The sequence below is a fragment of the Vulpes vulpes genome, chromosome 15, assembly GCF_048418805.1.
Source record: "Vulpes vulpes isolate BD-2025 chromosome 15, VulVul3, whole genome shotgun sequence".
NCBI lineage: Eukaryota > Metazoa > Chordata > Mammalia > Carnivora > Canidae > Vulpes > Vulpes vulpes.
This window is the reverse complement of record NC_132794.1, coordinates 112,539,719-112,566,373: the sequence shown is the minus strand read 5'-3', so window position 1 is coordinate 112,566,373 and position 26,655 is coordinate 112,539,719. Positions and strand designations below refer to the sequence as shown.

General features: G+C 47.1%; 1 protein-coding gene across 1 annotated transcript in view; it reads left to right on the top strand.

Annotated features, from left to right (window-relative positions):
- Positions 1 to 26,655, top strand: part of ADAM12 (ADAM metallopeptidase domain 12) — a 330,218-nt gene that overhangs the window by 298,267 nt on the left and 5,296 nt on the right. Inside the window, exons 18-22 of the mRNA XM_026010672.2 lie at positions 1,155 to 1,263; positions 4,581 to 4,716; positions 5,350 to 5,449; positions 7,304 to 7,483; positions 24,873 to 25,003. Coding sequence (XP_025866457.1) covers positions 1,155 to 1,263; positions 4,581 to 4,716; positions 5,350 to 5,449; positions 7,304 to 7,483; positions 24,873 to 25,003 — 656 coding nt within the window. The remainder of the gene's footprint in view (positions 1 to 1,154; positions 1,264 to 4,580; positions 4,717 to 5,349; positions 5,450 to 7,303; positions 7,484 to 24,872; positions 25,004 to 26,655) is intronic.

Sequence of the window (26,655 nt, the reverse complement as noted above, 5' to 3'; positions counted from 1 at the left end):
CCCCATCCAGTAATATTTTGATGCAGAGCTGGGGCCTTCGTGGCAGGCGTACTGGCTGTGGCTCTGCACCGACATCCTTATATCAACCACCCAAAGCGCATCATCCAGGATGTAGAATTTGCTTTTAAGTGAAAGAGAAACTTGGACACTCAGAAGCAACGCGAGTAGACAATCCTTCTGTCCCGGCCATTCGCAGGTGTCCCACCCATTCCGAATTGGTCAGAGATTCTTTTTAGCCACTTGCCCGTATCCATGCACCTGGGCATGCATCCAGCAGACACCCCACTTTTCAGAGCAATAATATCCTCTTGTTTTCGTGCTCACAGCCCACGGGCTCGTGCAGGAGCTCGGTGAGTTCCACGTGTAATAACCACAAGTCCAACAGCCAACGCAGCGCCCACCGGTCACCCCTGCCAACCAGGCGAGCTGGAGCTGGCCCTCCCTGGAGCACTCTGGTCTCCAAGCTGGGCTATGCAGTCAGGGCCCCCCAGGGTGAAGCCCATGCCCCTGCTTTCTCAGCACCCCCTTCCTGACATGCGAGGGCCACTTCCTCACGTCATGGGGACACCAGGGGTTTGCTAAGCTGTGTCTGGCATGCAGGGCCGGGAGCCACAGCTGGGAAGCTGCCAGGGGGAGGTGGGCATTTCAGGCCTGAGATGTGGACGCAGGTGTGCCAGCCTGTCCAGCTTGTGCCTGCAGGAGGCAGGGCTGTGCCCCGGGGGCTGTGATGCCCGGGGGCTCGGATTCCACAGCCAGGATCACTCCTCACCTTGGAGAGTTGGGGGGAGAGGGGGTACATGGGGAGACCCTGAATTGAAAAAGAGGGACAGAGCAATTACTGAGAAAGAAAGGGGAGGGAGGTATAGATGAGCCCCCCAAATCTCCATCACTCCCCTAACAGCTGCCAATTGGCAGGTTATGTCACATTCGCAGCCCCGGGCTCTGGTCTCACCTGTGCGGTGCTGCGCTTCGGGTTCATGCTCACGGTGGCGTTTCTGCATCTGGCTCGGTCGTTGCTCCATGGGGACTCTGGCCACAGGGCCTGTGTTTTGGTGTGGCTGCAGTTAGGGCTCAAAGCTTTACGGCCGCCCACGCGGAGGGTGGGCTCTAACGCTGCTTCTCCCTCGGCGTCCTCCTCCCTGTGGCCCCGACAGGTGTGTAACAACCGGAAGAACTGCCACTGCGAGGCCCACTGGGCGCCTCCCTTCTGTGACAAGTTTGGCTTCGGGGGAAGCACAGACAGCGGCCCGGTCCGGCGAGCAGGTGAGCGGGGCTGGTGCATCCCGGGGGCGGGGGGGGGCAGGTGCTGAGTGACCCAGGGGGGCGGGGAGGGGCCGTGGGCAGCCAGGCACGGAGCCGTGCGAGCAAGACGGAGCCAATGCAGGTGTGCCCCACCCGCGGGAAGCCAGGGGACACCCGCGAGGGCCTGACACACCTGAGGCCTGTGTCCAGGTGCTGTGCCGCCCTGGCCTTTGCAGACACTCCTCACTCTGCTCTGGCCGAGAGGTGGACTCTGTCCCTTGTTCACCTGTGACACCTTGGCCAGCTAAGGTCATTTCAACAGCGGACTGCCAGGGGGGTGTGAGCTCCAGTGTGGGATGGAAGCACTTTGCACGGCCCAGCCTCCGCCCACTGGGGACCAAATGTCTTCCAAAGCCCACTCTAGAGAGACACCTCCTCAGCAGTGAAGGTTCATGGTCCCAGCACCAGCGGTGGGGAAAGCAGGGGCTTCTGTTCACTGAGTGGTTGCCATGCGCAGGCACCTTGCTGGGCATTTCATGATCTCCTGGGATCCTTGCATAGCTCCCAAGTCAGTCTTCTTCTTCGCTCTTTACATAGAAAGGACCTGAAGCTCAGGGAAGTTAAGTAACTTACCCCAAGTCCCACAGGGAAGATGGAGACCCAGCCCACCTCCCTCCTAGCAGCCGTGTGTGGTGCCCAGTTCTTTCCTCCCCGGATGACCTTAAACGGGGTCTCCCGGTGCATTGCTCTCTCCTCCGAGCACCTGCCAGGCAGTGAGTGAAGAGGCGAGTCGGGGGGATGTCCCTTGTAAAAGAACCAAGACAGAAAAGTGCAGGGGCCAGCACAGTGCCCATTCGTGCTGACACCACCGTGCTCACCTGAACCCACGATGCTTAGACGCCCAGACAGTGGTTCACGTGGCTACAGAGGCCATCGTGTGTCCTCGAGTCCCATTGCAACTAGCAGCAGCGTCACCACATCTCCAAAACGACAGACAGGACAGTGCTCTGCAGGGCCAGGCAGTAAGCACAGCGCTGGGGATGGAGGACGCGGCCAGCGGGCACATCTGCACGATCGGTGTCATGAGGTGGGACCCCAAGTTCCTGATGGTCCTTCTGCTTAAATGGGGCTGTGTGTCCACCTGGCTCTCAGAGACTCCAGGTGGCCCTGCCCTTGGGCCTGGGCCCTGCAGCAAGCACACGAAGGACAGAAAGTCTTGCTGTCCAGGGAGCACCCCGGCCGCCACCCCCTGTGGTAGGAAAGCAAGGCCTGGCCAGCCTCCCCTTTCCCGACTGGGCCTCTGCCCTGCCCACTGCCCTCCTGCTGCACCATAGTTAACATTCTCATACAGCGTGAAGCTTTTGTCTTGCAAAACTAGCAGGATTCTAGTTTCTAATCTGATGGGGCCACCATTCCACCCGCACCAAGTCAGCCAGATGGCCCCTGAAAGCGGTGGGAGAGGATTGGCCAGTGCGCTCTGGGTCTGTCTCTGGTGTGAACACGCAGGAGCCGTGGTATTCAGGCTGGGGGGCTTCACGTAGGCTAGGGAATCCACAGTCGCCAGCTCTCCGTTGTAACGAGTAAGAATATTTACAGCAGTGATAACAAGCGAGCAGTGACCCTGCCCACGACTACCATTACTTCGTGAAAGTACATTCAAACACACACCGAAGAGGCCGGTGGGGACCGTGTCCTGGGCCCCCTGCGCCCACGGCCCACCAGCCTGACCGTGGCTCAGTGTTCACGAAGCACCTGCCACGTACCAGCCACTCTTCCGGGTCCCAGAAACCCAGAGCGAGTCCCTCGTGGACCAGCGAGCACTGCCTTGGGAGGGGTGACCATGGGACTCAGGGAGGTGGGCCGACGAGGCGGGAGGTGGGGGCTGGCCACACAGGACTCGGTGCTTGCACGGGACCGGGGGACCCGGTTTGCTGGCTCCAGCAGCTTGATGGAATTTCACTGCAACAGATAGTGACAGGTGGCCCGGGAGGCACAGCCAAGTTCATTTTAGGGGCCTAGGAAATGTTCGATGGGCTAAACGGCTCAGCCTCAGACGTGTGGATTGATTGTGAGGAGCTGGAAATTGTGGTTCAGGACGCTTGCTGCTCACTTTTTTCATTAGCTTTGTTAAGAGACAACAGAACTCTAGCCAGAGCCTCCCTGTCTGAGAAGAATGACATCCTGGCCAGGGAACCAGAAGCAGTGCTTTTCCAGTAACACTAACAAGGGAATCAAGACTGTCACATGTTGATTGCCTTAGTTAGGCTGAGACACGTCCCTGATAGGACTTGTCAGCTGGGGACAAAGTCCAGAAACAGAGGGTGTGAGGCGTTCCCTCCCAGAGTGGGAGTGCAGCCGCCCTGGCCGGGAGCCTCCCAGCATCCAGGCCAGGACGGGGTGTGGAGGGCCTGGGGAGGGGCTGTCACCTGCACAGCTGCCACCAGCGCCCTCGGGGGACTGTTGCTCGCCTGCCGCTGGGGGAAGCACATCCTGGTTGTTGCTCACAGCGAAACAGAGACCAGTGAACCCACATCTGTGCTCTCAAGGACTCTGGGGAACAGTGGGAGTTGCAAATACAGCTCCTCTCCATCCTGGCAGTCCTCTCCAGGACTCTTCCTGTGATCAGAAGTTTGAATTTTCCTTTCGTTTCCACACCCTTGAGGGGTCTCAGTATCTTTGTACTGAACCAATGGGGGCAAATCACAGAAAAGGGGATCTTCTCTTGGAGAAAATACACAGCACCCTGCCAGGGAGAGGGCCGTGCCCCCAAAGGCTGTATTTGGAGTCCCTAACATTACAAACACGGCAAAATCTAACAAAACCAAACCTCCTTTCAGCTAAGAGTTTTGTGAGTTTCTTTTTTTTCCACCTTCTATTTTGACAATACCCAGAAATAAGGTCTTGGTCTAAGAAAATACAAGAAAACAAAGCAAAAACAGACTCCAGCGCTAAAGAATGAGAGAAGGGTGGGGTGGGGAGGAGTGTTTCTGTGATGGGGGCTGCAGAGGTCACAGTCCGGTTGGCCCTGTGACCATCCCAGTGGCCGGTGGGCGGAGGGAGGGGCGGCATGTGGCCAGGGCTGCGGTCCCACCTGCCAGACTATGGACGTTCCTGTTTATCAAGCTCCAGAGTTGTCAGAAATGCGTGCCGGTGACACAGACTAAACCTCAGGCTTGACCTTTGAAGTAAGACTAATTTATCAGCACATCATTCAGGGGTTTACTCCGTTTCCGTTCCCTCCTTCCTTCAAAGCTCACGTTGCTAAATGTCAGCATCGGATACTTCCCACATTTCGTTATAACCGCCTCTTTGCCTGAGTGAAATGTGTTTTGTTTCAGATCACCAGGGTTTAACCATAGGAGTTCTGGTGACCATCCTGTGTCTTCTCGCTGCTGGATTTGTAGTTTATCTCAAAAGGAAGACGCTAATACGCCTGCTGTTTACAGATAAAAAAACCACCATTGAGAAGCTAAGGTACCCTGGGTCTGGGTCAATCTTGTCCAGAAATGGCATTTGAAAGAATGTGCAGCCAACTGCTCCTTGCTTTGTTTTCCTTCGCAAAGAAAGGGGTCAGATTTTCAGAGGGGAAAACTATTGTGTTGGTTTTTTTAAAAAATCTCTGCCGGACCAGCTGCCTCCTTCACTTTGCCTCCAAACTCTTTGCTCCTTATTACATAAATAAGGTGTTGATGAGTCCCACTGATGTATTTTTTTTTCTTGCCCTTACATTAGTAATTTTTACAAGACGTGAGATGTTAAAATATTTTCATCAAATGGGGTAGCTTTTGATCCAAATATATTCAAAGACATTATTGCTGAAATGCCAGCTTTCTACAAAACGTCTCCCGGGTGCCTCAAAGCCATGTATCTATGGATTGCAAGAGCTGATTTCACAGATTAGTGGCTTTGGGCAGGGTGGGGGGTGGGGTGGGGGACAGGAATCAATATTTATCTTTTAATCTTGTAAGGATATTAGATAATTTTTCCTTTGCATATTTACCACTCAAGCCAATTATTTTTTGAGCGTGACGGTGAACAAAAAAACAAGAAGTTGAGTCAACCAGAGGGGAAATGCACTGGTTTAGGTGTAACGAAATCGTGTTGCAGGTGTGTGCACCCTTCACGGCCATCCCGAGGCTCCCACCCCGGTCAGGCTCACCTCAGCAAAGGCCTAATGAGGAAGCCACCACTTTCCAACATGTCAAAGGTAAGTTGTCCACAAAATGTGCCAAGTTAGGGTGTGAGTTGAGACATGGGTTTTTCAACAAGGGCTTGAGTAGGGACAGATCCCGGAGATCTATAGATAGGTTTATAGTAGGAATAGATCCCTGAAATGTGGAGTCCACACACTTAGTGAGGTGATGGTCGGGGGCTGGAAGGAGGCCCACTATGCCCCATGGAAGCTCTACTAGATCCAGTTGGGGCGCTGTCCCCCATGTGACGTGATGTATGGTACATCGTGAGCTGTGATCCTCCAATCACCCCGATGGGCCAAATTCCCAGGAGGCCCCCTGGGTCTGCCTCCCAAGTAGGTTCCCTGCTCTGGGCCCCTCCTATGGTTTTAGATGCCACCCGCAAGATCTGGACCACCTTCTTTGGCTCTGTATCTCCTAGCGCATTTCTAAGAGTTACGCCAAGCCTGTGGATGGGCCCCTCGTGCTCTAACTCTGGGCTGTGGAAGCGCTGCCTACCCTATGGTCTCAAAGAGCCAGATCCTTAACCCAAAGTACCTGCTGGCTGCCTCCCAGCTCTGAACTTTCCTGTTCCCTCATGAATTATCACCAGATAATAATATCTGGTGATAATATCAGCAGAGATAAATATTCACTCCAATATTTAGTTTTCCCCATCAAGTGTTTCTGGTATACACGTGAGAATTTTTGAATGTTGGACTCATCCAACAAGAGTCAAATTATAACAATGACAGTGTTGGTGTCAGGAAATGACAAGTGATTTTAAAAATTACTATCATGTATTTACTAAACCATAAGCTATTTCATCTCCCTTGATGTAAAAAGTGTAAAGGATTGGGTCCTAGTAAGCTTTACCACCTCTCAGACCCAAATGTGGGGGCTACATAGCAAGAACAGCTAGCTTTACGTCGAAGAGCCAAAAACGGGAAATGACCCAAATATCTATTAACAGGTAAAAGGATAAACAAACGTTGATATATTCACACAATGGAATGCTATTCGGCAATAAGAAAGAATGAACTACTAATATATACAACAGGATGGATGAATCTCAAGATGATTATGCCCAAGTAAAAAAAAACCCAGAGGGGAAAACACACACACACACACACACACACACACACACACACACTTCCATGATTCCATTTATGTGAAATTCTAGAAAATGCAAACTATTTTATAGGGGCAGAAAGCAGATCAGGAGTTGCAAGGAAGAGGCGGCGGGGAGGAGTGGGAGGGAAGGATGACATGGATATATGTTCATTATTTAGCTTATGGTGATGGTTTCGTTGGTTAGACACATGTCAAAATTTTCCACTTTGTATGGTTTCATTATGGCAATTAGCTATCTCTCTGTGGAACCTCAAGAAGGCTGTTTTTAGAAAGAGAGAAAGGAAGAAAAGAGGGAGGGCCAGGGGCATGAGGGATCTGTTCTGATCTGCCCTAAGAGCAGGGGCACCGCATAGTAGGAGATCTACCTCCACCCGACTTCCAGAAGCTTCCGTCCTCCTTGCCAGGAGTTTCCTCAGTTCTGAGCCTGGAGGGCATCACCCTCGGTTCGCAGCTCCTTCATCCTTTCCTTAAGATCTGGTCTGTGGCCTCCTACTGGTTGGCACTCCCCCCCTGCCCCCAAGTACCCTGTGCCTCTTTCTTGATGGATGAGACCAGTTTTTTTTTTTTTTTTAATTCCTGTAGAAACCGGTCCCGCTGTTCCAGATTGGGTTGGAGGGAGGGGTGCCTCTGCTCCGCCTGTGAAGTTTAAACAAATAAGGATAGATTCCCTGTCGTGGAGCTGCACTAGCGGGCACCGCTGCCTCCTGAGCAGTGGTGAGGCCCGTGACACCGTGGCTTTTGCTTCACCCCCGCAGGACACTACCAGGAGGTGGCCACAGTGTCAGAACGTTGACATCAGCGGGCCCCTCCGGGCCCATGACGCCCCTCCGCCAGGATCGCCTCAGCGAGTGCTCCCACCCCTCCAGAAGGTTCCTCGTGCGCCCCTCGTCCCTGCCAGACCCCTGCCGGCCAACCCTGCGTTCCGGCAGATCCAGGTACGGCCCCCTCAGCTAAGGTGATGGGTGTCATTAGAGTCCAGACTCCACCATGAATGCGTCTAGTTAGTCTACTTGCGGGGCCTCTATAAGGTGCAGATGACTCAGCTCCCCAGATGGTCAAGTGGGATGAGCCACATGAAGCATTGAGCGCCGTGCTCGGTGTATCGTCCACACAGGTGCGTTTTACCAGGAATATTTCTGTGATCGGAAGAGTCAGGGCACCTGTGCAACTTACCGCCTAAACCAAGACACTTGTGAGAATGGCAGGGACACTTCGAATAGTGAGGCCTGGACGATAAGTCAAAAGATGGTCACTTCAGGAATATTAGCGGGCAGACTTTCTTACCCTTTTTCCATTTTCAAAATTATTCACAAGAATTTCACCACCCATTGAGTGTCCCCAACACCAGATGAAGCACAGTGTTCGATCCTTTGAGTCTATCATCTCTTTTCTATGCTATCGTGGAAGTTCATGGTTTCTGTTTGCTATGACCGTGAATAAGACAACATTTCATGAAAAGAAACCCGGGGGGGGGGGGGGGAGGGCGGGCAGGCAGTAAAAACAAGCACATGCAAAACACGGAGAAATAATCCCTGGTAATTTTTCACTGCTTATCATTGTCATACTTTCTGTAATGTTTCTTTTTTTTTTGTAATGTTTCTATTTAACAATTACATGTGTATTTTTAACATAATTTAGATTATTCTATAAGCACATTGCTTTATATACTACTTTTTTGCCTTAGAATCATTCCTATATACCATAGCACTAAAAAGTCTTTAACATGTCACTTTAACAATAGCACTATATGTGTATGTGGAATACTTTTTTAAGCACCTGCCAATTAGTGGGCAAGTCTGGACCTCTCAAAGTTTCACTGGTATAAATAGCTGTGTTGTGAAGGTCTAGACAGATAAATTTTGGAACACTTTAATGGTTCCCTTACGAGAGATTCCTAAAAGTGAAAATATTGGGTTAAAAAGTGCTATAACTCTTTTATGCCTCTTAATATATAAAATAAATACTTTTTCAGGACTCCTATGTATATTTATGTTTCCACATTATTACAGAGCATCTGTCTCTCCATGACTCTGCTAGTTCTAAGTATTACCATTTCAAAGTTTTGGCCCATTTGATATTTTAAAAATCTCATTTTTTCTGGCTAGCGGTTCCATCACTTACTGAAAGGGGATGTTGATGTTTTTAGCAATGAATCTGTTTCTTTTCATTCCATCAGGTTTTCCTTCACGTATTTTGAAACTCTCGTGTTTGTGGTACTCGTAGTTAGGATTGTTATGTTTTCTTGGTGAATGGACCCTTTTATCATTACGTCATGTCCCTCTTTAGTTCTGGGTATTATCTTTGTTCCAAGGCCTACTTTATCTCATATATCCACTTCAGTTTTCTTTTGATTCGTGTTTGTAAGGCGTGTCTGTTGCCACCTTTCTACACTTAACTTTCCTATGTCGTCGTAGTGGAAATGAGTCTCTCAGAGACCATATGTAGCTGGGCCCATCCGTTCTGTCAGTCACTGTCTTTTAATAGGTGTGTTTAGGGCATTTACTTTTAATGCAATTATGGATGTGTTAGAATTTGTCTACCATTTTAATACTGTTTGTTCCCTCTGATTTTTGTTTATTGTACTCCTCCTCCCTGAATTCCTTTAGGTTAGTTGAACACGTTTTTAGTATTCCCTGCTGATTGATCTGTAGTGGTTTTGAGATATGTCTCTGTATAGTTTGCTGTTGGGCAGGGTTTCTCAACCTCAGCATTATCAGCAGTTGGGGCTGGATAACTCTTGGTTGTGTGGGACTGTCCTGTGTATTGTAGAATGTCTAGGAGCATCTTGGTTTCTACAAAGTAGGTGGCAGTAGCGCATGCAACCATGTCTCCAAATATTGCCAGATGTCCCCAGGTGGGCAAAATCACCCAACTGAAAAGCTGCAGTAAAGATTACACCATATGTGCATAATTTATCACAGTCTACTAGTATCAGTACGTTATCACTTCAAGTGGAATGTAAAAACGTTACCATCTTTGAGGTCTCTTTATCCTTCTCCCTTTATCACATAGATGTCTTAACTATTAGCTTTATGTGCACTGAGAATCACTTCAGATGCTGTAATTTAGCTTTCAACCATCAAGCCTAAGTTTTAAAACTTAAGAGTGGTCTACTATTTCTCCTCATAGATGCACCCTTTCTCTCCTTCCTTTATTCCTGGGTTTCTTTCTCTTATCATTTCCTTTCTGTCTGAGAAACTTCAGCTATTCTGTTAAACCAGGTCCACTGGTGAACAAGTTCTTTGGTTTTCCTTCATCCAAAACTGTCTACTTCACCTTAGCTCCTGAAGGATATTTTCACTGGATATCCAATTCTGGGTTGACTGTTCCTTCAACATTGAAAAATGTTCCACTTCCTTCTGGCCTCTGTGGCAATGAGAAATCCACTGAAAAGTTCAGCCTACAGTCTCCGTTCCAGGGAAGAGATGTGGCCTGTGATGGTACACAGGATTGAGAAGCAGGTCTCTGCCATCCCCAGGATGTGGTGGCCAGCTGGGGGTGGAGGGGATGGCTTTTTCTGGTGCCCACCTAGGGCTGGAGTAAGGTCAGGTATGGTCAAGATGTTTCTCTCTTACAGAGTCACCCCGTTCCCATCTATTGGCTGGAGACAGAAGGCTTTCCTTGGGCCTCCTTTTGTTCTGGTGCTGTTGGCATTTCCAGATTGGGAACCTCTCCAGAGCACAGGCCAAGATATGAAAATGGCAAAAACAAAAACAAGACCTCAGTATTGGGTGGTTCTTGAGTTCTGAGATCCACAGCCAGTCCATTTATTTTTCTCCAACTTTCAGAGTCTCAGTCAGTTGCTTTATGGATTTTCTCCAGACGTTTTTGTTGCAATTTGCAGGAGGTCTAGGGTGAGGTGTACTTGTTCCATCTTGTCCAGACCTCATTTTTTTTTCTATTTCTCTGATTACTGGTACACTTGAACTGCTTTTTATATATCTATTAACCAATGGAATAGCACTAAATTGGCCATCAAAAAACAAAAAGGACCCAAAGAAGGCTTGATTTGTCAGTGATTTCTCTGCAATAAAAAAAAAAAAAAAAAAAAAAACGCCATGGCCAATTCCATGTTATCAACGTGATGTCACTAAAGGAGGAGCAGAGAATTGGCGGACCTGAGCTAGCACCAGCCAGCTCCAGCAGAAAGCTGCCATTAACTGTATTTGTTGTATGAACTATCTGTCCCTACCCTTAGCCTATGTATTTCTATTTGAGAGAGAATTTTTCTTCCCAATTTGTAAGGGTTCATTTTCTCCTTCAGAGTACTTACCCTCTCCCAGTAATCTATTGTAAACATTTCCTTAATTTATCTTTTCATTTCATTTATGATATTTTGGGGCATAAAAGGAATTCCCACTTTGAATATTAAATTTCTTCACCTTGTGAAGAAATTCTCCGTGCTTACAAAGTCCTCTTTCATTTCACTGCCAGTCAGGATCTACCTCTAGCCTCTTCGTTTATTTTATGGGCTGTTGAGAATTCTTTTACAAGTGTCTGTCTAACCTGTCTTGGATTTACTGTGAGAAGGAAGGCAGTGGGCATGTCCTAAATCTTTCTGGGCAATGGACTTATTCGAGAATCTGATGAAAGCTATGAAATCTCAGAAAACGCACCAGGCCTTGATACTTCACATGCAAATTTCAGATATCCACAGGGCCGCCAACCCCTTCCCCACAGATTTCCTCAGACTTTGGCTTTTTATGTCTCTCTTTAAGCAACTCGCCTATGCACCATGTCAAACTGGGACTGCCTTTAACAGACCATGGGATCTGAGGCAAGATATTTCCACTTGCTGGTATCTTTTTTTTTCCTGACAGCAGTGAATGCCTACAGAAGGCACTCCCTCAAGATTTCCTTTAAAAACAGGCCCTGCAAAAAGGCCTTCATTCTGTTTTATGAAACGAAGGAAATGTTACCCTTTAAACATTAGGAACTGAAAAAATCCACATTTCTCACTCCAGGCTGGTGTCTGTCTGGAGCTTTTCCGAGACATATGATATAGATTAGGCTCGCGCTTTCTCTCCCATCACACATAGAGAACTGAAATTAATTCCATGCAGGTGTGGCAAATATTGGGAGGTGGCTCGTGCTTGGCAGCACAGATTGAACCCACTGACTGACGTCGGGTACTTTCGAGTCCCCGTGCCCTGCCCCTCGCAGCTTGACAAAGACAGCTACCTGGCTAGCTGTGCTTCATTTGTCCAAACTTTCCCAAAGGAAAACGTTCTCATGGACGCAATATATACCTCACATCGGAAGGGGCAAAGTCAGGTCTTTATAGAAAACATTTGATCTTTCCATCACACGTTCTGTTTGATTTATAGAAACCAAGGACAATGGGATCAGCTCCGTCTCTTGTCTGCACATACACCCTTCCCGTGTGCCATTTCCTTCTTGGCCAAACGGCCCTTGCGACGCAAGCTTCTCCACCTAACTCCTCAGCCTCGGTCAAGGAAACGAACTTTTCGTTTCCTTTTCATCCCGCCAGCTATTTTAGAGGCAGCTTAATGCGGTTGTTCATCTAGCTGCCATGTTCCCCCTCCACCCCACCCCCCAGATCATGAAAGGCAGAAGGCGATCTTGGGAACAGGACAGTAAAAGGAGGACAGCGGGGTCACAGAGGCGTGTGACCATGGACAGTTGTGTGCTTGTGGGGGGGGGGGCAAGCACAAGGGGGCAGAGGAGCATCACAGGATGCTCATACCGTGTGTGGCCTTGAGCTTGCCCTGCCCTAAAGGGGCACGCACTTGATGGGGGGGACCAGACCAATCTGTGGAGATTTGCATCCTTCAGGCCACTCTGGAAGCACCCAGCGACTTCTTCTGTGCTCGCTGCTGGATAGTTCATCTCTAGATCTGGCAGGGAGTGAAGAGGAAGGAAAGGAAGTCTGTGCGTGGATCCCAGAGGCTTTGAGAGACCTGGCAATGGTCATCCTTCAAGACATTCTCTGTTGTTTTTCCTCTGACTACAAAAGTGTTAAACATCTCTCAACTTTGTGCTCCCCCGGCCACACAAAAAGTCAATTCTACCGTTTTGGTAATTTTTTAAAGTAGAGTAATGTGTACAAAGGGGAGAAAACACAATGCCTAGGAAGGGTGGGTCTCGAGCAGAAGTCTGCAAGGACCCTCTCGGGAGGAAGCCACATAAGGTGGCAGGCTCCAGGCTGACACCAAGGCCCGGGAGATGAGAGGTGGGCGCCTGGCAGTTGAAGAGCTGCACTGAATCCAGTGGAAGGATCACTTTCTTGACCACAGACTTCGTGTGTGGAGTCAAGTGAGCTGACTTCCAGGAGGAAGGCCTCTTCCTGAGAGGCCCCAGGAACACTGGGTGAGCTCGGGACCCCTGGAGGGGAAACATCTGACACCAGGTTTTACAGTTTCCTTTCCTCTGTGCCGGTCCCTAGGACATCCTCCAATGTTCAGGGAAGCATGCATCACCACCGTGACCTAGAGCCAGTGCCAGGAGGGTTAGAGAAGGAGGGAACAGCTGATTTCCAGGGAGAGGACAGCCCCCTGCAGGGCCAGGTGTGAGATGCCGGGACAGGATCTGGACAGTAGTCTGGAGCAGGTGTCAGTTTGGGAGCGGGGTGAGGCAGGAGCCTGACAAGAGTGTGGGTGCAGATGGAGCATCCCCCTGTCACCTAAGAAAGGGTGTCGAGCCACTAAGTCTGAACTGAACAATTAAGTGGGACCCTCAAAAGACGAAAATACAAAGACCACTCATATTCTTAACACCAGGGTGTGTAATTTTGCTCCTAGAAGAGAAGAAGGACCAATAGGGACAAACTCATGGGGTTTTCATTAGATTTCTAGAATATATCCACCTGAATTCCTTTATGCGGGTTATTCCGATTAATTGGCCTAATGAATTGGTTTAAAGTTTAAATAAAAACATCTTCAATGTCACGTCTAAGAAATAGATATTTCTGCCAAAAAAAGAAAAAAGAAAAAGATATTTCTGCTCACAGAAAATTACATCTAGAGAGGGCTGTGCTAAGTAGCGGCAGATTGAAATGCAATTTTCTGCTGTCAGATTGAAATGTGCCAGGATTCTAAAGGGAGTATAAGAGGCACCTTCAATCTATAGCTGGGCCATTCTTCTAAAGAGGAAAACTTCATGGGAGTGTCATTCTCTTAGCATTTCTCTGCATTTTATTTTAAGGATTGCCTCATAAAATGGCATGTGAACCATACCTGCTGATGTGTGGTCATATTTGGCTTAGGGTGCCAAATATGTTTATTTTTTTAAGCCCTTAGTTTCCTGGGAAAATACTAGGAAGTGCTTTCCCTCCGTGCACTCTTAGCAGTGAATTCTAATACTGAACTGACTGGCTGGGATTGTTTTTCCAAAATAATAGGAACCGAAAACAAAAGGACAGTTGGATCCATCCTTTAGACTGATTTTTGCTGAATCAAAGTCTTGTCCTGAAAGAGCTGGTAGCCCCATGGGAACATTTGCCAACCCTACTTCTGGCAATGCTTGTCTGGGCTGCGGAAATGTCATCGAAACGGCAACAACGGGATTAATTTCTGGTTTTATTTTATAACCAAATAGTGTACAAATGTATTTATGTGTGCACATACATGTTTGAATGTGTTATTTTATTTTACTGATTGTTTTGATGTAAGGAGCTTTCTATTTGCATCTTAGATTGTTGTAAAATAGAAAACATGTATTGAACACCAATCACATGGCTGGTAGTCCTGAGCCCAGCCCTTCACGGACGTTTCTGATGGTCTTGCAGAGCCTGGGAGCGGATGGCGCCCTCAGCCCCACTTTACAGAGGCTGAACTGAGGCCCAGGGAAGCCCCCCCACCCCACGCCCAGCTTGGGTAGAGAAGCACCACCAGCTGGGTAGCTGGAGGGAGGCAGAGACTGTTCTGGTCGACGGTGAAGACTGTAACAGCATAGTTCAGGCCCCTGACCACCTCGGCAATGTTTCATTGATTGTTGCCTCATACAAGGTGGAATGGGGGGAACCTTCTGGCATCTAGTGGAGGCTTCAGACCGTAACAAGAGAAGCCTGCATTTCTCTTTTCCTTTGCCTGTAACACTAGCATTCTCCGTGTCCTAACTGATCTGTCCTGGAGCCAGTCCTTGTTCAGAACCAGGGCAGCCCTGGAGCTGCACTGGGAATACCAAGAAGGCTTGCGTGCATTTTCGGTAGAGGTGGAGATTCTTGGTCCCGTGTTCCTGGCAGGACATTTCTCCTAATCAACACCTTGTCTGTGTCTGTGGAACGTACAAAAAAACATATTTTGTAAAATGAGACTGGCTGATCTTGTGCAGGCTCTGCCGAGAAAAGGCTGTGGAGCAACCCAGAATGGCTCCAGTGGCCCCGGGGCTGGGGGGGAGGGGGTGTCTAATTCAAGGAGCCCCAGACCCCCCCTCCCCCAACCCTCACCAACATGGGGCACTGAGCCGTCCCCCCACCTCCCTGGCCATTACTGGTGAACAACTACTCATCCCAATGCTTTGGGATACAGATGTGAGCGAAACAAATTAACTGAGCTTCTGAGGTTGAGCCCTGACTTTCAAGTCCTCTCCAACGGAATGAACTCAAGCATCCGAATGAGTAAAGACTTGTGTGACCCCTTCTTCTGGCCCGTGTGGGCGTCTGATATTTAAACCAACACTCACAGGGCCCGAGAATCTGATGATTTAGGTCCTTTCTGATCAGAAATGCCAATACGTAATGAGAAAAGGAAATCCACGGGTCAAGATGTTCTCCCAAGGAAGTGAGATGAGATACAGCAAAGCTGATCCTTATAAAAGCCTTCATTCCGCCAGGCCACCCGAAGCTAACCCCTGAGCTCACGTGCTGGAAAGCGCCCCCCTCGACCCCACGCCTGCGCACCACTTTCCACGTGTCACCCTCTTGCCCAGATGCCCTCCGAGATGCCTCCTGGCCCGTGTTTTCCGCAGTCCTCCCGGGGGCCTCCACGCTCACCTGCTCCCTCGGCCCGGAGTAACCTTGCTACTTGCCCCGTCCCACTTCAGAAGGCACCGATGGCTTGTGCATCTCCGGGCACACTTACGTCCAGCCCCTTGAGCATAATAGATGTGAGGGGAATCTGCGGAGTGGCTGTGAATTTTAAGTAGTACAGCAATAAGCCTTGTCACAGCGTCGGTTATTCCCCTGGGGCCGTCCCACTCCATGCGTCATGGGTTCATAAAAATCTGAGGCCCTTCCTCCTGTCAACCTAAAATGCAGCTACCAAGGTCTTGGACACCTGCTGACCTCTCCCTGCCACCTGTGCAGCACTCCCAGAAAGCTCAACCAAAATTTCTCTGGTTTCATATCCTACCCCCCCCCCGCCCCCCGTTACTCATGCGACAAACCCACCTGATGTCCTTAAAAGCATCTGTCACGTGCGGAGGAAGCACCTGTATCTCTCTGGAGAGGAGTAACTTAGAGGAAGGCCATTCAAACGATGACAGTACTCTAAGGGGTGTTTGCTTTCCACTCATTTAGGAGGTTCCTAGAAGCATGCAAGCCTTTCATGAAAAAAGTGATGCCTATTTTTACCCTTTATGTTTTTTAATAGGTCAGGTGTGCCCATAATTACAAATTCCAACAGTACAAAGGGTTCCTTAGAAAACAATTGGTCTCCCCCCGACCTCTGCCACCAGGCTTCCTTTCCCAGAAGCATGGTCACTAGGCTTTCGTAAGCTGCAGCTTGGAATATGGGTGAAGGCCTCATTCCTACTCTGTCTCTCTCTACAGAGAGAGATTATTGAAAATTTGGGAATTTTCAAACATGCAAAATTGGAGAAAAGAGGGCAATGAAACGCCGTCTGCCCGACACCCACCTTCAGCACCTGCCAGCTTGCTGGCACTCTTTTGTCATCTTAGATTCTTGTTTGGAACTCAAATGGCAGCCCACCCCGGCCTCTCTGGCGCTCTGCTCATTCCCGATCGGTGCTACAAGGGTCCACCTCATTGTTTTGGCTACTTTGTGTTTCATTGTGGAACCATCCCATAAATTATTCATCCTGTCCTTTGCTGAGAGCCACATGGGTTGTTTCCAATCATTTGCTGCATCAGACAGACGTGTCCTTGCCCGGGGACCTCGGGGCTGCGCAGAGGACATCTGTGGGGTAGCGTCCTGGGAGCACAATGGCCGTATGATCTGATTAAGTGGAACAGCCCCAAAAAGAATCCTGCCTATTTCTACTCCCCAACTCCCCACCAACACGGCGTTCAGAGATTTTGCTTACTTTTGCCGGAGGTAAAATAAATGTATCTACATTTCTCTTTCCATAAATGAGGCAAAACCACTTTTTGAAGGCTTAAGATCCATTTGTGGGGTTCTTTTTCCCTTTTCGTGGACTGTCTTTTCATGTCCCCTGCCATCTCATTGTCCTCTCAGAAAGGACACCCAAAGAATTCAAGCATTTTTGTTTCTTATTCTTTGATGATCTTTTTTTTTTTTTTTTCTTACAGTGAAGTGTTTGATCCATCTGCCATGGATGGCGGTGTATAAAATGAAGTAGGAATCCGCCTCCCTTTTTCTGGAGGGCCCCCTGAGTAATCCTCAACCCCGTCTCTTGAGTCTGGATGCTGTTTTGTCCCTTTCCGGCCTGTGTTTTATTAGCGTTCCCCGGCTCCTCGGCAGCCCCAGCCCACCCACAGGAGCTGGCTGGGGACCTGGCAGGCAGTGTGGCCTCCTGGTCCCTGCCCTTCGGCCGCAGAAGCGCCCCCTCGGTGCCCCCAGCACACGCCGGACAGTGCACCTGCCTCTCGGGGCTTCGTGGCCATTGCACGAAAGTATCTAACATTAGCCTGCAGTGTGATGAGTCTCTGCTAAATGATAGCTATTCATTTCTCTAATGTATTCTTTTCTCCTTTTATCATTTCCTTCCACCCTTAGGTTTATTTCTCTAACTTTTTAGACTCTTACCTCATTTCTGTTCATACTTCATTTATTTATTTTATGTATACATTACCAAATAAGCATAGGAGTCTAGGAATTTCCCTCCAAACACTGCATTGCCTGTGCTCACTGGGTCTGATTTGTACTGTTCTCAATATTTATATTTTTAAAATAATCTACACTTCCCCTTTTGCTTTGTTCTTTGGCCCAAAACTTGAAATTATTTTCCTTTTTGTTGTCATGAATTCTTAAGACGTTTAAAACACGGAAAAGTGAAAATAATCTAGAATTCACCCACATTTATACTACACAGAAACAACCCGTTGTGATCTCCGTGTTTTTCTACGCATGTGCCTACTTAAATCTCAGAGGATATGCACTGTTTCCTTTATTTTTTTTTATTTTTATTTTTTGCACTGTTTCCTTTTTAAAAAAAAATAGGAAAAACAGAGCCGTCCAGACAAAGTCACTGTGACTACCTCAGATACAATCACTTTTGTGGGTTGGTGGTGATATTTTTATGGAGCCTTTTCAATACTTTTACATAGATATCCAAAGAATATATGGAATACTTCAATTTACATAAATGGTATAAAACTACAATTAGCTTCACACAGTTTGCACTTACATTCAACTGTATTTTACTTTTTTCTTACATTGAAGTACAGCTGACGCAGAATGTTACATTAGTTTCGGGTGCGCAACACAGGCACCTGACCACTCCATACTGAGGCTGTGCTCACAAGTGTCACTCCCGTCTGTCACCATGCACGCCATGACCGTAGCCTCGTAGCCTGGACTGTATTCCCTGTTGTGCCTTTCATCCCCATTTTTTATTCATTACATAACTGGAAGCCTGTGCCCCCCCACTCCCCTTCACACATTTTTGTCCATTCTCCTACTTCTCTCCCCTCTGGCAACCACCAGTTTTGTTCTCTATTTATGGATTGGTTTCTGCTTTATTTGTTCACTTGTGGTTTGTTTTTTTGTTTTGTTTTGTTTTGTTTTGTTTTGTTTTAGATTACACATTTAGATTCCACAAGTGAAGTCAAAAGGTCTTTGTCTTTCTCTGCCATATTTCACTTAGTATAATACCCTCTAGGATCTCCTTCTTGTTTATGGCCAAGTAATATTCCACTGTACATCTCTACCAGATCTTCTTTATCCACCCATCTGCCTATGGACGCTGGGCTGATTCCATGCCTTGGCTTTTGTAAATAACGCTGTGATAAACATATGGGTGCATACATCTTTGCAAATTAGTGTTATCGTTTTCTTTGGGTAAATCCCCAATTACTGAATCATATGATAATTCTATTTTAATGTTTTGAGGAACCTCAGTACTGTTTTCCACAGCGGCTGCACCAACTTACATTCCCACCAGCAGTGCGGGAGGAACTGTTTCCTCCACATCCTCACCAACACTTGTTATTGCTTAGTTTTTGCAGACTAGCCATTCCGATGCATGAGGTGGTATCTCATTGTGGTTTTGATTTGCATTTCCCTGATAGTGTTGTTGAGCATCTTTTCATGTGTCTGTTGGTCATCTGCAGGTCTTTGGAAAATGTCCATTCAGATCCTCTGCCCATGTTTTAATTGGATTTTTTTTGGTGTTGAGTTGTGTAAGTTTTTCATATATTTTGGATATTAACTCCTTATTAGATCTGTCATTTGCAAATATCTTCTCCCATTCAGTAGGCTGCCTTTTCATTTTGTTTGCTCCTTTGCTGTGTAAAGAGTTTTCATTTGGGTGTAGTCCCAATAGTTGACTCATGACTCCCTTGCCTAAGAAGACATATCCAGAAAAAATGTTGTTAAAGCTGATGTTGAGATTACTGCCTATGGTCTCTTCTGGGAGGTTTATGATCTCAGATCTCACATTTAGGTCTGTAACCCATTTTGAGTTTATTTTTGTGTGTAGTATAAGGAAGTGGTCCAGTTTTCCCAGCACCATTTACTAAAGACACTCATTCCCCCATCATATATTCTTGCCTCCTTTGTCATAGATTGACCAGATAAGCATGGGTTTATTTCTGGGCTCTCTGTTCTGTTCCATTAATCAATGTGTCCATTTTTGTACCATATCGTTTTATTATAGCTTGCTAGTATATCTTAAAATACTTCCAGCTTCGTTCTCCTTTCTCAAGGTTGCTTTGGCTATTTGGGGTCTTCTGTGGGTCCATATAAATTTTAGTATTATCTGTCCTAGTTTGTGAAAAGTGCTATTGGTATTTTGATAGGAATTGCATTGAATCTGTATACTTCTTTGAGTGGTATGGATATTTTAATAATATTAACTTTTCTAATCCATGAGCATAGAATAGCTTTCTATTTGTGTCATCTTCAGTTTCCTTCATCAGTGTCTTATAGTTTTCAGAGTACAGGTCTGTCACTTCCTTGGTTAAGTGTATTCTTAGATATTTTCTTCTTTTTGATGCGATTATGTTTTCTTTGTTTCTAGAAATTTTATTATTCAAATACGCTGGCTTGTCTTTAAACACAGAAAATTTGTTCAAATAATTTCACAATCTGAAGTCTTTGGGTATGTTACTCCTGAGGTTCCTTTCATAATTCCTTGCTTCTTTGTATGCTTGGTAATTTTTTCCTATGAGCTGCTTATTTTTCTGGAAAATTATCTAGAAAACTACCTGGGAGTTCTTTCAACTAGGATGAAGGTATGACCCTCCAGAGAGGATGTATTTTGCTTCTGCCTCCTGGAAGCAGTAACCATTTGAGACCCCTCTCTCTAAAAGGCTTGGGCTTGAGCCACTGAGGGGATGTGATCTCAGCTTCGGGTCCTCAAGGGCAATTTGTGGTTAGAGGTTTATTTTCCAACAATTTCAGTGGTTTTAGAGAGAGAATAGGTCAAAATAACTAGCCCGCCATATTTCCAGAAATGGAAGATTCACCTCCCAACTCTAGTTTGTTCTGTAGTGTCTCAATTTTCATACTTTGTGACATCCTGTTCTGTAGCCATAAGCATCAGTTTTGTTAGATGCAGGTCTACACTGAAAGGATTCAATGCTCATGGACAATCTTTTTGCCACGTATTCATTCATTTCCTGGCTAGCTGATGTCATTCTAGTGTACATCCTTCCCCAAGAGTTCCACAGGTGGCTACTCCCTGAAGCTTTCCATGTTCAAAGACATTTGGCTGTTGTTTTCACTTCTCAGCAATGTGCATATAAAAATAATGGAGCACACTTTGTCTTCCCAAAACTCTTCCCCGTGGTCTTCCTCTCTCTCCCCTGGAGAAATCAGAAGCTGGCTTTTTTTTTTTTTTTTTTTTTTTTTTTTTTTTTTACCCTTTAAAGTGATGGGATTTGGTATCCTCACTGTCCAATAACTTCAATAGGTGATATCTTACTATTGAGGAGTTGAATTCATTTCTCTGAGGGAAATTGTGTGCACTTCTAATCATAGATTTGACACTCTTTTTTTTTTTCAGGAAAGTTCTTATGAAATCAGTGTATTTTTTCTATCTACTCAGATCCTTTAAGTGACACCATTTTTATATATGTTGTGTCACCTTTGCTGTGGTCTTTATTTTACTGTTGAACTTTTCACTTCCCTTAGCTCGGACCTCACAGCCCTTTGTTCAATATGATTTTCATCCTTGGTTTTCATGGTTTTTCTCTTCCCCTTTTGAGTTTTGCTACCTCCTTTGTCATTTCTGTGTATATACATTTTTACAGGGTGGGTTCTTAACTTTGCCTTTTTCCCTAATGCGTCCGCCTCCTCCTTAAAGGTAGGGAGTTCTTCTAGGAAAACCAGTCACAAGACAGCTGAGGAAAAGGTGACGCTGGTGCTGAGGTCTTTGAGAGAGTGGTCTGGCCTTCCCTGCTCCCAACACAGACCCTGCAGGCCCAGCCCTACTCCAGGTTTGCACAGATGGCTGGACCTGTCTGCACTGCTGTTTGTTCGGTCCAGATACATCATGCTATCTGCTTACTCCTCATGCCTGTTTCATGCAAAAGGGCCTGATTTTCTCTTCTGCACTGTAGCAGGTTGGCCATGGCAGGATCTTCTCCTTTCTCAAGGCCTTTCTTCACCCTGGCCTGCTGGACACTTTGCCCCCTTTTTATATAGATTTAGGGTTGTAACTTTTCCTCCATTTTGCTCCTTTCCATGCATTTTCTTAAATGTTTTCAGGTACTTTCAAAAAGAAAGGTCAAGGTCTTTGGTCAAGGTCATCTTATAGACAGGTGTGTGTTCTTTTAAGAGAGATTTGTTGAGACCTCTGCTTTTTTTGGAGAAAGAATAAAGAAATCGCACCATTTCCCTGAGAACTGGTTATCCTTGGACTGATCTTTAAATATATTCCTCACAGATCCAGAGAGGCCGAGTGGAGAGGGTGAGGCTGATGCTACCCCTGGCCCTGCATGAGCTTGTCAGGGATAGCCGTGGCATCCCTGGCATTTTCCTGTGATAGAGGTCGCTGGATAAGCAGGATCCATTTACTCTTGCTTACACAGAGGTAGATAACAGTTGAGAATTCTTTGATGATGGTCAAGGTAGAGGATTCTTTTTGGATTTTAAAATTTATTCCCAACCCTCTAGAACTTTGAAATATGTGGCTGCTGCAAAAACAGCAGAATGTGGACAAATGGGACAGTTCTACATTTAATGTAGATCTCAATTTTCCTCCAATATCAGAAAGTTGAAAAGGGAGATAGTGGGGAGGGGAGGTCTGCATTCCTGCTTTTTAATAGGTCTACAGGAATATTTGAGTGTGAACAATCTGGCCTGGAGTCCTTTCTCCATTCTGATGACTCTTTGTGGCCAGGCTGGACTTTTCTGGGAAACTGAGGTTCAGGTTTGCAAAGGCAGCATGAAAACATGCAATGCCTGACAGAGTGTGTGGGAATCCTACTCTTTCCTACAAAGTCACAGCCTCTGCAGCTGTGCTTCCGCCCACCTGTGTATAGGCTCCACATCACCATGCCTGATTATCTGAGAAGGGAGGACCCATCATCTTTCACTAGCTCCACTGTCCTAGTGGGCCTGTTCGGGCCTGGCAGGAAATAGACCACTCACCTAGGCAGCATCTGTGAGTGTGACCTATTTCATAGTGGATCAATGTCTCGCGGATCCCAGGGCTTGAGGTCAGAACTTTCGATCAACATTTCCACTGTTTGGGCTTTGGTCACTGTAGTGACCATACAGTTTACCCTTTAAACCAGGACATAGCTGAGTCATGATTAATGATTAGACAGGGCCATAAACATAAATTACAGATGTCCCAAACAAAGCAGAATGAATGGCCAAGCTATCTCCTGGGTTTCTGTGATAAATCCAAATGGATTATGATACATTATAACAGGGATCTCACTTTTTCTCCAGCATGGCCATAAAAAGCTGACGTTATCTTTATTACCAAGACCAGATACTTATTCATTCTTAGCAGCAAAACTAGTATCACTTAGTAATGAATCATTTAAACCTCAATGCCTTTCAGTTTTATAGGTGCGTGCATTCATTTTTTACATTACACACTAATATCTTGCTCGTAGTTTTCTGCCATCTTCTAGGGAATGGAGCTTAATTTATTCCCATAGTTTATTACCCGAGGTTTGTTGGTAGGATTGTAGTACTTTTAGATGGTAAATTTATTCCATCGTTAATAGCTGCGGTACAGCAGTAGCAGCTAACACCTACTCCTTGGACACTGTACTAGGGCCTGTGCGGAGAGCTTCCCAGCTCACAGTCCTCGCATCAACCCCCTGAGGAAGGTACAGTTAGCATCCCCCTCTCCATGACTTTGAGGCTGAGTAACGCCTGTATTTGCAGAGCCTGGTTGAGTATACAAACCGCCTGTCCCCAATATGCACTCAGGCACGTTAGATGGTCTGTAGGCCTACTTAAGGGATGTGCTCTACTTTGTTTCCTTTAATAAGAACTGGTATAGAAATGTCACTTTGAAGTCTGCCCTTGATCGGTGGCCCATTGCTCGTTGTTTCAACTTGGCATATCTTCCATACAGCTGTGGTTTCCAGACTTCTGGGGTTGCTTCCTTCACTTACAGAGATATGTTAAATGGTGGTTGTACACTTTGCATTCTTTCAACTGAGCTCCATTTGCTGAGGAAATGTAATTTTAGTGGGATAAGTACTGTGAGAAATTTCAAGTCACATGTTTCAGAGTCCTCTTGAGTGGTCCTGGAAGTATGGAACTGCGGGTCCTGTGCCAGTGAAGTAGATCATCTGTTTGTTAGAACATCCTGTCTCTCCCTTGAGGTTCTAGCATAATTTCCTACACACTTGCTGTGCATTCGCGAGTGCTTCCAGGCTCCAAGGACCAGAGGAGAAGGTGTCTTGGCACCTATGTTCACCGTGGGCCAAGAGGAGAACCCGGTGAAGCCTTAACTGTCTTCCCACCCTGTACCCCCTTTTCTCAGAGTAGTCAGGGGAAGAGTCCCTTGAAAACAAGTGATTTGTGGTTTTACTGTTCTGTGTGTTGCTTTTCTTCTATTTCCATTAAGAAGCATTTTAGAATTTGTGGCATCAGGGAATGCTGATGGTATTAATAGTGATCTGTGTTCTGGGAGCTTCCTAGGCATCATTTTATGTAGTCCACATCACAATACTCTGAGATAGGTCCAAACCTCAATTTCTCTCCCTATAAAATGAGAGGAAAAAGTGCCTATCAAGTGACTGGCACAGTCCCAAAGCATTGGTCTTCAGATAAAGCCCCGTGTAGAATCACACCCAAGTTCATGCTCTGGTCAATGTGACACCTTTCCAGTGGCTTCCTTGTAGACTTAATACTTGTCCCTCAAAACACAGTTTTTAGAGTTTCCTCCTACTTGTCACTTTGTGGGACAACTGTGTGAGTTTGTGATTCTTTGAACTAGGTATTTTGGTAGAAGAATTTTGGTGCATTTCACTCAGTGATCTGGATCAACATTGGATATCCTGACCCTATGGTGGAGGAAAGATGATCATTTTGGTCAGTGAATTCATTCACAGTTGAACGAATTCTGTTTCACGATTCTGGAAAACTTGAATAAACGATGTTTAAGAAGATTTTTGTCAACCTCTCAATTTGAGGCCTTTATAAAGCGAAAGGCAGCTTAAAGACACAGGAACACTTACATCCTCCAGGTAGCATTGGCCCAGAAATGCCATATCAACTGTACTCCCAAGGCCTGTGAACAGTGTGGCCTCAGAAGACGCTCTGAGTGTTTGTGACTGTGCGATACTACTGATAAACCTTTTATGGGTTAGAGAAAACATTGGCAAGAAGATAGACAAAGGTCAACAGCGTGGGCGGTGAGAGGATGTGTTCAGAAAGTTTGCTCAGGATGTGAAACCTGCGAAGCCCAGCACCAGGCCCCATTTCTCCCGGTTCCCACCTCACACAGGACACTGGCGGCTCCTGAGGTCAGGGTCTGGTCCCGCCTCACAGAGATGGGTGGTCACACATATGCTGTGATTTATTGCAGGGAACTCGTAAGCCAAACCCTCCTCAGAAGCCTCTGCCTGCAGATCCTTTGAGCAAGACAACCCGGCTCACCAGCGCCTCAGCCAGGGCCCCGGGACAGCAGGAGTCCGGGCTCCGCCTGGTGCCCCTCAGGTGGGTGTAAGAGCTGAGCCCATCTTTTCCTCCCCAGCACTGACCCGTGCTTTCCAGGCCCTGTCAGGACATGGGCCTGGTAGTCTCGGCCAGCCTTGTGGGAACAGCAGAAAATAGTGGCCAAAGCAGATAGGAGCATGACCAGGAGGCAGTCACAAGCTTATAATCTCTGGGATGCCCCAGTGTCCCTAAGAGATGAAACCAAGATCAAGTAGAACTAGAGAGCGTGCCCTGGAAAGCTGTGGCTCTTGAGATGGGCCGGGCCCTGTGCCCCAGAGAGATGAACAACAACCAAGCAGTGTGATACTCTAAAGGCTGAACCCACCTCCAAAACCATCTTAAACCTTCATAAACTGTGCCCCATTCCTGGGTCCTGAGAAAGTAGGTGAGGGGCAGGGAGGTCCCAGATGGATGAGGGAGGTGGGGTGGGGAGTGAGCTCCCGAACACCTGGCACAACCGGGAGCTTCTCCATCTAATTAACAGAAGGAAGCACCTTTAGAGACTGTTCCCGAGCCGTGGTCCTCACTTGCCCTGTCCAGAGGACGAGAAAGGCAGACTCCTGGCACAGGGGGTTAAGCGGTCATGCCCGGGGCTGGGCCACACTGGTTTTCGAGAGCTATTACATTTCCAGGAATTTTGCAAGCTAGCTGTTAAACCTAGCTGCGATTTAAAGTATATAAACTCCAAATGATACAAATCACAGGAAAACAAATGTAAAATGCTCAAAATTCCTTTTTTTGTTTTACATCTTACTATCACCTATGCTCTGGAGGTTACATGCAGCTGTTTGCATTGGTGGAAAGACCATGGCTGGGGGCCAGTGTGCAGCTCCTCGCTCACGCAGCCAGAGGATTTACACCCTGGAAACAGACAAAGGTTACAGATCAGCCCCCCTTCCTCCCCACAGTGGGTAGGTTAGACCCGCAGCCAAAACACCCTTCTGACATGCATACCCCCTTGGCAGGAAGCTTGCTGTATGAGCTCGAAAGAACCCAAGGTAGGGTGTTGGCCAGGCCCTGGGCTCAATAATTCAGTGTCTCCAACGGGGAAGACACACGTTCGTGATGTCATTACAGCTTTTGGGAAAAATGCTTGGCCTGTGGGAGAGCAAACTGCCTCATAAATCCCAGAGATAACGCCGGTCACGGGGGCAGAACAGTGGTTTAATTCCCAACTGCACAAATACAGCAAGATTGCAGAGCATCCGAATTATTTCACTGTGGTTCATATGCGATCTTAACATTACTTTTCTTGCTCAAAGCAAAAGCGCCCCTTACATGGACACGATGAGGGGAAGATGGGGAAGGCCCGCTGGGTAAAATGCCATCAAGCAGTGGCCAGTCGTCGCCTCTGCTGACCACTGACACCGGTACAAGTGGGTGTCGTCTTGGTCTCGAAGGGGAAGAATTCGTTTTTGAGGGATCCCACAGGCCCAGCTCTGCTCCCCGGACGCACACGGGCTAATCCACTCACTGCAGACACACGCAGGAGGGGGACCACGCAGTGTCCCAAATGCCAAGTAGCTCAGGCTCTTTTCCTCTTGCTACACCTGAATGGATAGACACGGCTCCTAGGGCTGGCTGTATGCATTCATGAAATTCATTGCTAAAATCTATTTCACCTATCTTTTTTCCTTTTTTCACGTGGCTGC